Source organism: Coregonus lavaretus (genome assembly GCF_964263955.1).
Source record: "Coregonus lavaretus genome assembly, chromosome: 3".
NCBI lineage: Eukaryota > Metazoa > Chordata > Actinopteri > Salmoniformes > Salmonidae > Coregonus > Coregonus lavaretus.
Window position 1 is genome coordinate 12,294,349 of NC_139990.1, and position 14,387 is coordinate 12,308,735.

The 14,387-nt window shown below is 42.2% G+C and overlaps 1 protein-coding gene across 1 annotated transcript in view; it reads right to left on the reverse strand.

The window, feature by feature from the left end:
- LOC311125070 (triple functional domain protein-like) overlaps positions 1-14,387 on the reverse strand; it is a 100,071-nt gene that overhangs the window by 7,273 nt on the left and 78,411 nt on the right. The window contains exons 46-57 of the mRNA XM_084158366.1: positions 14,198-14,380; positions 13,849-13,899; positions 13,658-13,735; positions 13,243-13,431; positions 12,895-13,075; positions 12,444-12,734; positions 11,763-12,343; positions 10,388-10,635; positions 10,102-10,237; positions 9,819-9,846; positions 265-421; positions 13-134 (exon numbers count right to left, since the gene is read on the reverse strand). Coding sequence (XP_084014492.1) covers positions 13-134; positions 265-421; positions 9,819-9,846; positions 10,102-10,237; positions 10,388-10,635; positions 11,763-12,343; positions 12,444-12,734; positions 12,895-13,075; positions 13,243-13,431; positions 13,658-13,735; positions 13,849-13,899; positions 14,198-14,380 — 2,245 coding nt within the window. The remainder of the gene's footprint in view (positions 1-12; positions 135-264; positions 422-9,818; positions 9,847-10,101; positions 10,238-10,387; positions 10,636-11,762; positions 12,344-12,443; positions 12,735-12,894; positions 13,076-13,242; positions 13,432-13,657; positions 13,736-13,848; positions 13,900-14,197; positions 14,381-14,387) is intronic.

The window sequence follows — 14,387 nt, forward strand, 5'->3', positions numbered from 1 at the left end:
GTGTGGTCTCACCTAGCACTCTGAGGCTGGCTGATGATGTCACTGAGCCCAGGTCGTTAGCAGCGACGCAGGTGTAAACACCGTTGTCCACCGAAGACACACCTACTATCCTCAGTGTCGCCTCGCCCGTCTCACTGTCACACACACACACACACACACATATACACATTTTAACAGCCAATAACATTGTTTCACTGTCACACAAACAAGTGATACCTCTGTGTGTTTGTGTGTGTGTGTCTCTCTCTCTCTCTCTCTGTGTACCTGTAGGCGATGCTGTGGTGTCCATTATTGTTCAGGGTGGTCTGGTCAGGTCCCCTCCAAGTGACAGTAGCTCGGCCACACACCTTACACCTCAGAGTCACACTCTCCCCGTTGTCACACGTCATCTCACTCAGGGGGACCAGGAATTCTGGTTGAACTAAGGGCCAAAGGTAAAATGACATCATGACTGAGCAGCTGAGAGCGCCAGGGGTTGTGTCATAGTGAGAGCATATTATTTACATTCATTTGTTTGCCTTTTCAAGTTTAAATGTGTTTTTTTGTTCATTCTTTGGTTATTATTTGATATTTCACAATTAACTTTATTGTTCCTAAGTGGAAAATGGTCATGGACACACAAACAATATATGTAAATCTGTATATCAATTCTGTTATATTGAGGGGATCTTTATTGAGAATACACAATGAGACTTTTTTTTATTATTATTTTTTTTTTTTTTCCTTGGGGGTAGATCAGCTTAATATTGCAGATAGATTGTAACTTATATATATATATATATATATATATATATATACACACATATACACACATATATATACACATACATACATTTACACATATATACATACATACATACATACATACATACATACATACATACATACATACATACATACATACATACATACATACATACATACATATATATATACATATATACATATATACATATATACATATATACATACATACATACATACATACATACATACATACATACATACATACATATATATATATAGTGGGGGAAAAAAGTATTTAGTCAGCCACCAATTGTGCAAGTTCTCCCACTTAAAAAGACGTCAACTATAGTGGGACTCAAAGTTGAGAAAAAAATGATAGTTTCTTTTCAAGAAAATCACATTGTAGGATTTTTTATGAATTTATTTGCAAATTATGGTGGAAAATAAGTATTTGGTCAATAACAAAAGTTTCTCAATACTTTGTTATATACCCTTTGTTGGCAATGACACAGGTCAAACGTTTTCTGTAAGTCTTCACAAGGTTTTCACACACTGTTGCTGGTATTTTGGCCCATTCCTCCATGCAGATCTCCTCTAGAGCAGTGATGTTTTGGGGCTGTCGCTGGGCAACACAGACTTTCAACTCCCTCCAAAGATTTTCTATGGGGTTGAGATCTGGAGACTGGCTAGGCCACTCCAGGACCTTGAAATGCTTCTTACGAAGCCACTCCTTCGTTGCCCGGGCGGTGTGTTTGGGATCATTGTCATGCTGAAAGACCCAGCCACGTTTCATCTTCAATGCCCTTGCTGATGGAAGGAGGTTTTCACTAAAAATCTCACGATACATGGCCCCATTCATTCTTTCCTTTACACGGATCAGTCGTCCTGGTCCCTTTGCAGAAAAACAGCCCCAAAGCATGATGTTTCCACCCCCATGATTCACAGTAGGTATGGTGTTCTTTGGATGCAACTCAGCATTCTTTGTCCTCCAAACACGACGAGTTGAGTTTTTACCAAAAAGTTCTATTTTGGTTTCATCTGACCATATGACATTCTCCCAATCCTCTTCTGGATCATCCAAATGTACTCTAGCAAACTTCAGACGGGCCTGGACATGTACTGGCTTAAGCAGGGGGACACGTCTGGCACTGCAGGATTTGAGTCCCTGGCGGCGTAGTGTGTTACTGATGGTAGGCTTTGTTACTTTGGTCCCAGCTCTCTGCAGGTCATTCACTAGGTCCCCCCGTGTGGTTCTGGGATTTTTGCTCACCGTTCTTGTGATCATTTTGACCCCACGGGGTGAGATCTTGCGTGGAGCCCCAGATCGAGGGAGATTATCAGTGGTCTTGTATGTCTTCCATTTCCTAATAATTGCTCCCACTGTTGATTTCTTCAAACCAAGCTGCTTACCTATTGCAGATTCAATCTTCCCAGCCTGGTGCAGGTCTACAATTTTGTTTCTGGTGTCCTTTGACAGCTCTTTGGTCTTGGCCATAGTGGAGTTTGGAGTGTGACTGTTTGAGGTTGTGGACAGGTGTCTTTTATACTGATAACAAGTTCAAACAGGTGCCATTAATACAGGTAACAAGTGGAGGACAGAGGAGCCTCTTAAATAAGAAGTTACAGGTCTGTGAGAGCCAGAAATCTTGCTTGTTTGTAGGTGACCAAATACTTATTTTCCACCATAATTTGCAAATAAATTCATAAAAAATCCTACAATGTGATTTTCTGGATTTTTTTCTCTCAATTTGTCTGTCATAGTTGACGTGTACCTATGATGAAAATTACAGACCTCTCTCATCTTTTTAAGTGGGAGAACTTGCACAATTGGTGGCTGACTAAACACTTTTTTTCCCCACTGTACACATATCCACTGCAATTAGCAAGACACCCCCAATAAAGAAGTGGTTCTGCAGGTGGTGACCACACACACACACACACACACACACACACACACACACACACACACACACACACACACACACACACATACATACAGTGGGGAGAACAAGTATTTGATACACTGCCGATTTTGCAGGTTTTCCTACTTACAAAGCATGTAGAGGTCTGTAATTTTTATCATAGGTACACTTCAACTTTTAGAGACGGAATCTAAAACAAAAATCCAGAAAATCACATTGTATGATTTTTAAGTAATGAATTTGCATTTTATTGCATGACATAAGTATTTGATACATCAGAAAAGCAGAACATAATATTTGGTACAGAAACCTTTGTTTGCAATTACAGAGATCATATGTTTCCTGTAGGTCTTGACCAGGTTTGCACACACTGCAGCAGGGATTTTGGCCCACTCCTCCATACAGACCTTTTCCAGATCCTTCAGGTTTCGGGGCTGTCGCTGGGCAATACGGACTTTCAGCTCCCTCCAAAGATTTTCTATTGGGTTCAGGTCTGGAGACTGGCTAGGCCACTCCAGGACCTTGAGATGCTTCTTACGGAGCCACTCCTTAGTTGCCCTGGCTGTGTGTTTCGGGTCGTTGTCATGCTGGAAGACCCAGCCACGACCCATCTTCAATGCTCTTACTGAGGGAAGGAGGTTGTTGGCCAAGATCTCGCAATACATGGCCCCATCCATCCATCCCTCAATACGGTGCAGTCGTCCAGTCCCCTTTGCAGAAAAGCATCCTCAAAGAATGATGTTTCAACCTCCATGCTTCACGGTTGGTATGGTGTTCTTGGGGTTGTCCTCATCCTTCTTCTTCCTCCAAACACGGCGAGTGGAGTTTAGACCAAAAAGCTCTATTTTTGTCTCATCAGACCACATGACCTTCTCCCATTCCTCCTCTGGATCATCCAGATGGTCACTGGCAAACTTCAGACGGGCCTGGACATGCGCTGGCTTGAGCAGGGGGACCTTGCGTGCGCTGCAGGATTTTAATCCATGACGGCTTAGTGTGTTACTAATGGTTTTCTTTGAGGCTGTGGTCCCAGCTCTCTTCAGGTCATTGACCAGGTCCTGCCGTGTAGTTTTGGGCTGATCCCTCACCTTCCTCATGATCATTGATGCCCCACGAGGTGAGATCTTGCATGGAACCCCAGACCGAGGGTGATTGACCGTCATCTTGAACTTCTTCCATTTCCTAATAATTGCGCCAACAGTTGTTGCCTTCTTACCAAGCTGCTTGCCTATTGTCCCGTAGCCCATCCCAGCCTTGTGCAGGTCTACAATTTTATCCCTGATGTCCTTACAGAGCTCTCTGGTCTTGGCCATTGTGGAGAGGTTGGAGTCTGTTTGATTGAGTGTGTGGACAGGTGTCTTTTATACAGGTAACGAGTTCAAACAGGTGATTTTAATACAGGTAATGAGTAGAGAACAGGAGGGCTTCTTAAAGAAAAACTAACAGGTCTGTGAGAGCCGGAATTCTTACTGGTTGGTAGGTGATCAAATACTTATGTCATGCAATAAAATGCAAATTAATTACTTAAAAATCATACCAACGTGATTTTCTGGATTTTTGTTTTAGATTCCGTCTCTCACAGTTGAAGTATACCTATGATAAAAAATTACAGACCTCTACATGCTTTGTAAGTAGGAAAACCTGCAAAACCGGCAGTGTATCAAATACTTGTTCTCCCCACTGTATATATATATATATACACATATACATACATACACATATACATACATATCCTTTAAAAAAAATATATATATTCCCCTTTCTTACTTTCCAACCCCGCCACCCTTTCCCCACTTGGAGTAAACTAGTGAACAACAACGCCTAAGCCTCTACTTCCAGCCCATACCCCTATCTACATTTTATGGACACAGTCAATTTTACAGTAATTGCATTTTGTTTGTTCTTTCTCCTGAACTTCTTCTACTCTCAACCTCTCCGATCATTTTCATGATATCCATCCAGTTTGCTTCTATATGCCATATCTTTCTAACTGTGCTCCTTCACAAAAGCTCTCAACCTACAACCCATACACTTATTATGGACACAGCGTGCCTACATTATTAGTTATCTTGTTATTGTTTGTTGTTAGTTGTTATTAGTCCCATCCTTCAATTCCATTCAACACCTCCCATCTATCTTTTAACACCATCCATATAGGATTTCTATTTGCCATATATATTTCAACTGTACTGTCTTCCAAAAGTTCTGAACCTTTCTATTCTCATTGTTTCTACAGATTGTGAATTGAAAATAAACATTTTTGCTAATAGTATTATTATGTTATTGATCGATTGACTATGACTTTTCAGATCACCCAGTAGTGCTATCTGCAGGGTTAGCTCCAGGTAAATATTGCAATCCTTTAGCCATTCCTGGACCTGTGTCCAAAAACAAGCTACAAATGGACAGTACCAAAACAAATGAGCTAATGATTCTGTCTCTTCGCAGCAAAATCTGCAGAGCTGGGAAGATTGTATCCCCCATATAAATAACATTCTATTGGTAGCAAGAATTTTATATAATAATTTAAATTGAAAGATTCTAAGTTTTGAATCCGGTGTCGTTTTGCGTATCAGTTCATAAACACTATGCCATGGGATCGGTACGTCAAAAATCTCTTCCCAACTATTTTGCAATCTATATGGGACGGCTGTCAATCCTTTGGTCCTTAAATGAAACTGATATACCTTTTTATTTATCACAGTTTTCCTTAACCAATTATGTTCTTTAATGCAAGGCCGACAGACAAGTTCCTTACTTTCTCCTCCTTCCACTTTCCTCTTCCATTTTTGCAGTAAGGCTGCAATTATTTGGTTGTAATTTTGGGTAGAGCATGTGCGACATAACTCCACCAGTCCTCCCAATGATATCATTTACAAAGATTATACATTTTTCAACATTTTGTCAAAAAAATAAGGTTTTGTCAATTAGTATATTTGAGTTTAACCACAATATTTGTTGCATTATTTGTTCTGTCGTTTCTGGAGGATTAAATTGAAATTGCAACCAACTTTCTATGGATTGTTTTATAAATAGTGATATCTGGGAGATTATTTCCTTTTCAAATAACTGAAAGTGAGTGGTTGTAATCTGAATAAATGGAAAAAGGCCATTCTTGAACATTGGGTGAGACAATCTTACTAATTTGCTAGAGAACCAGTTCGGATTTAAGTATAACTTTTGTATGACTGAAGCTTTTATTGATAGGTCTAATGCTTTAATATTTAATAATTTCTGTCCTCTGAATTCATATTCATTATATAAATAGGCCCGTTTAATTTTGTCTGGCTTGCCGTTCCAAATAAAATGGAATCTTTTTTTCTCATATAATTTAAAAAACTGTTCGCTAGGCGTAGGCAAGACCATAAGCAAATAGGTAAACTGGGATAATACTAAAGAGTTAAATCAGGGTGATTTTTCCACAAATTGACAGGCAAGATCTTATCTATTTTTGCTAACTTTCTATTATAATTTATTGAAGTGAGATCATTTATTTCCTTTGGGATATGTATTCCGAGTATATCCACATCACCATGAGACCATTTTACTGGTAAACTACATGGCAATGTAAAAATTGTATTTTTTATTGATCCAATATGTAATATAGTACATTTGTTATAATTTGGTTGTAATCCAGAGAGGTTAGAAAATGTATCTAGATCCTCTATGAGGCTGTGGAGTGATTCTAGTTGTGGATTTAAAAGAAAACATAAATCATCAGCGTACAATGACACCTTTGTTTTTAAGCCCTGGATTTCTAATCCCCTGATATTATTGTTGGATCTGATTTTAATAGCTAACATCTCGATGGCCACAATAAATAGATATGCCGATAGTGGACAACCTTGTTTCACTCCTCTTGACAGTTGAAAACTTTGAGAAATAGCCATTATTTACTATTTTACACCTAGGGTTACTATACATGATTTTGACCCATTTTATAAGAGATTCACCAAAATTGAAATGCTCCAGGCATTTATATATAAACCCCAGTCGTACTTTATCAAATGCCTTTTCGAAGTCTGCTATGAATAGCAGGCCTGGTTTCTCAGATTTTCCATAATGTTCTATTGTTTCCAATACTTGCCTCCAATGTATCTTCCTTGTAAAAACACCTGTCTGATTAGAATGAATAATATCCGACAATACCTTTTTAATTCTATGCGCTATACATTTTGCTAGAATTTTCGCATCACAACACTGAAGTGTAAGGGGCCTCCAATTTTTTTAAATGGACTGGATCTTTATATTTTCCACTTGTATCCTGTTTCAGTAAAAATGAGATCAGACCTTCTTCTTGAGTGTCAGATAATCTACCATTTACATAGGAGTGGTTAAAACATGCTAATAGCGGTCCTCTTAGTATATCAAAAAAGGTTTGGTTTGTTCGACTGGTATGCCATCCAACCCTGGAGTTTTCCCAGACTTAAAGTCTTTAATTGCATCCAGAAGTTCCTCCTCTGTAATTTCACCTTCACATGAGTCTTTCTGTTTGGCTGTTAATTTTACATTATCAATAAAAAAAAATCTCTACAATTAGCTTCAGTTAGAGGAGATGGAGGCGACTGAAACGAAAACATATGCTTAAAGTTTCCTCCTTCAAAATATAATTTGGTGAATCATGGGTTACTCCGTCAATTGTAACCAATTTCATTACATTCTTTTTGGTAGCATTCCTATGTTGAAGATTAAAAAATTATTTAGTGCATTTTTTCCCCCATATTCCATCCAGTTTGCTTTATTTTTATAATATATTACACTTGATCTTTCTTGAATTAGTTTCTCCATTTCTTTTTGATTTTCCTCTAATTTATTCTGAGCCTCTATGTTACAGTTTTTATTGCCATCTATCTGTTCTGTTAGACTTTCTATTTCCTTTGTTAGTATAAACTCTTTTGACCTAAATTGCTTTTGTTTTCGAGATGAGTACTGAATTGCATGGCCTCTAAAGGCGCATTTAAAGGTGTCCAATACAATAAGGGGATTTGCTGTACCTATGTTATGTCGGAAAAAGTCAGTTATAAATTCCTTTGTTCTAGTTAAAAATAAATTATCATCCAATAGGCTTTGATTACATTTCCAATATCCTCGCCCACGTGGAAATTCAGTAAGAGTAATGTATATGCCAATTATATGAAGGTCCGACCGCATTCTGTCCCCTATCAACACTTTTTAAACTTTTGGTGCCAACGAGAATGAGATAAGAAAGAAGTCAAGACGACTAGCTTGATTGAGTCTCCGCCATGTATATCTCACTAGATCAGGATATTTAAGCCTCCATATATCTACTAGTTCTAATGTATCCATGACATTCACGATTTCCTTAAGAGCATGTGGGTGATTGTTTGTGGTGTGATTTCCTTTATGGTCCATTGAGCTATTTAAAACAGTATTATAATCCCCCACCATAATAATATTGTCTTGAATTGCTTGCAGGGTTGATAATTTATTATATATATTGTCAAAGAAGTGTGGATCATCATTATTTGGTCCGTAAATGTTAATGAGCCATATCTGTTTATTGTCCAATAACATATTTAAAATAATACATCTACCTTGCGTATCTATTTGGACAATTTGCACATTCGGATCGAAATTACTATTAATTAATATCATCACCCCTTTTGAATTTCTTTGCCCATGGGAGAAGTATATTTAGCCCGCCCATTCCTTTTTCCACGCAACTTCATCTAGAATTGTTGAATGAGTTTCCTGTAAACAATAGATATTATATTCCTTCTCTTTGAGCCATGTAAATATTGTTCTTCTGTCCATATAGCTGTACCATGATATTTGCATTGCTACTAAGTATCCCTTCAATTGTTCTCCACTAATTCCCCCGCTAAAGCCCCTCCCCATCCCAAGTTGAGCCGTCATCCCAGTGATCAGCATCCCACCCACATCCCTCCGGATCCCTAGGGCCCCGAGAGGCCAGGACCCATCCATCGAAAACAGCTGTCACCTCTATATATAACTATTAAAAAATATATATCTATTCAAATATCTTGCATATCTTATTTTCCATCATTATCAATTAATATGCGTAATAATGTCGGCAGTTCATACGTAGGATTTTAACATATAACCCAGATTGCCATTGTATTACATTTCATTTATTGACAAGCAATTATTATCCTAGCAAATAATTACCGTGGTCCATCCCCCCCCCCCCCCCCCCACCCCCCCCCCACCCCACAACAGATGCAGGACAAACACACACGCACATACTCACATACTCCAACACACTCATCCCCCCTCCTCCACAATCCACCATAAAATCTGATACTCAACAGTTGTTATATCCCAGAGCCGAACTCAAGAAAGGACCTGATTTACGAGTGCACATACAGTTACAGCTGATTGAGAAAGCATGCAAGATTGAGCAGAAATTGACAACAATGTGAGATTTGATTAATCTACTTAATCTATGTCAAGTCCTAGGTGATGGAGATCAGATCCACCCTCTTCACCTGAGACACAAACACTCTGGTCCCCCCCGTTGTAACCATTTTTCCCAAGCATCTCCGTGCAGTCAGACCTTTGATTATTTTGTGCCACCTGGGCCACAATGATAAACCCCCTCTCTGATTGTCCGAGTGTGACCCCCTCCCCATGGGTTACTGCAGCCAGTGTTGCCTGCACTGCCACTACCTGGGTGGGGGTACCCCACCGGAATCCCCACCGGCTAGGTAAAAGGTCGTCAAGGTTCTCATTAGCAGCTTTGAGAATTTCCTTGTATATAAATGCTCTCCCATCAGGGGGCTCTGGCTTTGTAGGACCAACCCTGCCAGGCAGGCTCAGAATCTTGAGGGGGCGGTGCTGCTCAAGTAGGTCTCTGACCGCATTTATATCTCTGTTTAGGCTGCATACTCACAGCAGGTCCATAAAAGAGATGGGAACTTCTCTTTGGTGTATGGGTCACTCAGGTGGGTGTCCTGGATATAGGGTTGGGGATCTTTCCATCATGATAGGTCAATAAAAAATTAAATTAGATGTATACTATATTTAAAAATGTATATCCCTCATCTAAACAAAATTGAAAGCTCTCCCTCACTACCCCTGCTCATAGACACCCGTCGGCTCTAGGATATGCAACCATTTCCCCTCTCACTCAATTAACACCGCACCTTTCCACAATGAGAGACTTACCATCATAGATATAGTTGGGATTTAGAAGCTGAAAAAACCAGACAGAAAACCAAACATCAGACATCACAGAAGTACGTTTTGTGTAGTTCTGATATTCTTGGTTGGTTACTAGCAATACATCAAAAATAGCGCCACCTAGCTCTCTGATAGGCTAGGATCAATTTCCACCATATTGCTTATACCTATCCAAGCCTCTCCGATCTACATAAGTAGGTCTGCCTAGGCATCACGGGTAGGGCTAGTGGTCAATAAGGATTGGACAAAAGGATTGATGATGAATTACCTTTACAGAAACCTTATTGGCTAGCCCATCTCTGGACTTCCTGTAACCGTTTTCCAGCTTGCCCTCTTTCTTTCCCTCCTCTTTCTTCTCAGACTTCTTGCGGATGCGCAGGGTGGTGTGCCAGGATGAGGACTTCCTGTTTACACAAATAGGGACAAAGTTGAAAGGTATATGATATGATATACTACTAATCAATAACATATCTAATTTTACCATACAATTCCTAGTTTTAGGCTAACAATATTTTGTGTGGTGTCACACTAAAATCCTTCCCACAGTCTCTTACTTGATGGTTCCGTCTGGGCAGTCGGGGATGATGGCGGAGGTGTGTCCTAGAATGTAGCCGGGGATCCAGCCCTCGGCGGCGGGGCCCTGTTCTGTAGCGGCCCGGAACACCAGGAACATGTTCTGTTGGTTAGAGGCCAGGATCTGAACCACCTCTCCCTGGGACACACTGATCTCATCCTCCTTTAGGGCCACGTAGTCCTGGGTCACCAACATGGTCGACATACTACTGCTGCTGCTGCTTTCACTCTGCAGATGGTGGGAGGGAGGTGGGTGGTGGTGGGGGGGGGGGGGGGGTGTAAGTATATTGAATAACTTGCAAGAAACTCACTCACACACACTCCCCCACACATACGTAGATCAATCCCCTAAGATGCCATGCATCTTGTCAGTAACAGGCCAAACACACAGATTCTATCATGGCGCCCCAAACGACACACACACCTCACACTCACAATGCTGTTTAGGTAGAGAGGGAAGAGGACGGACAAAAAGCAGCAGAGAGAAGAGGAAAAGATCAATACTATTTGAGTAGAGCTTTAGATAATCGTCCAATCATGTGAGTGCTGTTGTTAGCCATCCATTCTCCAGTTTAACACACTGTCTCCAGTGGAAGAGTTAAAGTTATCAACATAACGTATACACCTCTGTAAGAGACAAAGAAATAAGAAAAAGGGCTGGGCACCACTCCTCACTCCTCCTTCGGAGAACGAGTGAATCAGATGGAGTGAAGCAGAAGCGAGAAGACGTACACACTCAGGTGGAGGTGTTAAAAGGAGGGATGAGTTTCAGTTTCAGTGGTCTTGCTCCGACACAAAGACGAGACGAGTTAGAGAGAGAAGTAATCAAGCTGGAAGAAGCTTTGTTAGAGTTAAATAGCAGAAATGAGAGTCGTTGTTAAAGATTGAAGAGTTATAAAAGCCTTGATAGCAACAACAACAAAAAGAGTAGAAAAAGTATTCAGTAGAGTTTAGTAGATTTGTCATTAGAGCTTAAAAAGCGGTGAAGCATTGTTAGAGACATAGCGACAAGAGACACGTAGTAGTAATAGTAGAGTACTTCTAAGTAGTACAGTTGTAGTGGATTACTACTTGGAGTGCAGGTAAAGCTTGGTTAGAGCGGTGCGTTGTAGAGTAGTTTAGTACAGTTGTCAATTCGTTAGACGCGTAGTAGTAGTAGTAGTAGTAGTATAAGAGTACTACTAGTAGTAGAGTAGTAGTAGAACATGTAGTAGCAGTTAAGTAGAGCCATCTCCAGTGGGATACAGCAGGACACAGGCAGACAGGACAGGTCTCCCGTGGGTGCTGGGTTAGTCAACCAGGAGCAGGAGCAGGACTAGGCCGCACAGAAGCCTGGGCAGCGGGTACATCTCTTACCCCGTTGCTCTGGGTGGACTGCTCACTGGTGGACGAGCACGTACTCATGCGGTCCGCCTCTTTGCTGTGGTTGGAGTGTCTGTGGGAGCCTGTCCCGGACTGAGAGGAGGTCTGGGACGTGTTTTGGTTCTGCCTCCCCATGGTCTCTCCTGTCTCCCCTGGGAAGGTGAAGGAGCCGGGCCTACTGGCTGGGGAACCAGGCATGGAGCTCCAGAAGGAGCCAGAGCCAGACTTCAGGCCAGGGCTGGGAGGGGGAGGCAGGAGGGCGTCTTTCCCAAAGGCGGGAGTGGCCAGGGGGGAGGCCATGGGGGAGACGGTGCCCGGGCGAGGCTTGGTGGGGGTGGAGAGAAGCACGGGCACAGGGAGGGGGGCCACACTGGCCCGGGGAATTGGGGGGACGGGAGGGGTCTGTTCGGCTGAAGCCGAGAAGGGGCGCTTGCCCTGGGGGCTGCCCCCCTGGACCCTCACCCCACGCTGGGCCTCCCTGGTGTCCCTCACCCCCCCTGCTGGAGCCTGCAACCCCGGGTTTGCTGAGACGGAGGGAGGGAGCGAGGGATGAGGGGGGAGACGAGGGGAGGAACCTGAATCACAAGTGAGCAAAACTGAGTGGAGGGAGGGAAACGTCTTAACCAGGGAAATTTCAACACACACACACCCTCTGTAATACTGGGAGATATCTACCTGACATCTTGTTGGGGCCGTCTGGGTCTGCGGCCCCAGGGTGGTGTGGGTGTCGTAGGGGCTGGGGCAGGCGTGAGGGCTGAGGGATCCTGGATGGCCTCATGGACGAAACAGCTCCGCCCTGGGGACCACCTCCAACGAGGGGACCAGTGAGAGGCGCACCCTGTAGACCACCAGCAGGGGCCACACTGGGCATGATGCTCCCCACTGACGGAGTGCTGCTGCTGGGTAGACATGGTCCGTCGCTAGCCCCTACATGGTTCCTCTGGTACTCTATAGGGGAGGTCAGAGCTGGAGAGAGAGAGATAGAGTGAGAAAGAAAGGGACAGAGATTGAACAAAATATTAACCTTTGCAGTATTTATTTTGGCTACATCACAAACCACAACATTCCAAAATGGACTATTTTGGAATGAGTTACGCAAAGGGTTCATGTGCGTGGGTGCGTGTACCGTTGAGGAAGTTGCGTTGGCTCTCCAGTATCTGGCTGATCTGAAGGGTCCAAACCTGACGCACTCCCAGGTGGGAGGAGTGGAGGACAAAGGATTCTATGCTGCTATTGGTCACCCGAGAGGTCAACACAAACTTACAGGGGTCACCGTCCACACTGTCCTCCAACCCCAGACAACCGATCTGGAGATGGAGACAGAGAGAGAGTTTCAACACACCTTTATCAAGAAATGAAGGGATGGATACAGCACTCACAGCTTGCATATATATAAAAATAAAGAAAAGGAGAGAAACTGTGTTGTTGTTTGGAATTAAATACACATTTCCATCATAGGATCTATAGACGATACCTTGATGCTGTTCTTGTATAGGAAGCCCGGCATGGAGAAGCCTCTCTTCTTGTCCAGTAGATCACTGAAGATGACCATCTGTTCAAATAGGAAGACCCTCCTCTCCCTCATCCTCCCACCTCCTCCCTCGGGGTCTGATACCATGAAGGTGTCCTGGAGCAGCAGACGACCCTGGGCCACAATCTTACCCTGAAGAAAAGAAAGAGAGAGAGAAGGAAGGAAACAAAAGTGAGGAGCAAAATTTAGAAAGAGAGGTGAAGAATGGAAACGATAAGGGAGGCAGAGGAAAGAGAAGGAGAGAAAACAAGATGATCTGACATTGGTGGGTTGACTGATCTGACAATCTATTCTTCAGTCTTTAAATGTTTGATATTCTGTTTTGTTGGATAACTATTTAATGTCAGGGTTATCTTACGTCAAATCCTTGGAGTCGCCCCACGTTCATCATATCGTTGCATCTCTTTGGTACGATGCACATGATCTCAACTCCTTTCTGTAGGGCACACACACATCGAATGGGTTAAAAACCCACGTTGTTTAGGAAATAAAATATAGTATAAAAATGTATAAAACACTAGAGGAAAGACAGTGTCCTCTCCTCCTCACCTCCAACTCTACTGAATCCAACCCTGCCTTTTTAGAGAATTTTAGGAAGTCCTACGAACAAAACAAGACAAAATTAATTTGATATTACAAAAAGGTGACTTGTGTGAAAGACAATGATTACCCAATTATAAGGCAACATGGTAAAAAATAAAAAATAAATGATACTGGGCCCCCAGCTAAGAAAACCCCTGCTGGACAACTAAGACCATGATCATGTACAGCACTTAGTTCCCTCACAAAACATTGACATCCATTTTAATCATTTAGCAGACGCTCTTATCCAGAGCGACTTACAATTAGAACACAAGACGATGATGAAAACAGACACAGACACACCCACTCTACCTACCTTGAGCAGTAGCTGGTACTTCATGATTCTCTGGACAGGTTTGATGAGGAGGTCAGTGATCTGGAGACGGTGACCTAGACGTTGTTTCAGGTCCTCAAAGTAGGTGTCGATGTACTCTGACACGATGTGTTCTGACTTGGGCTTGTTCTGACAGTACACTATGTACATGTGGAGCCTTCGCTCCTGGAGA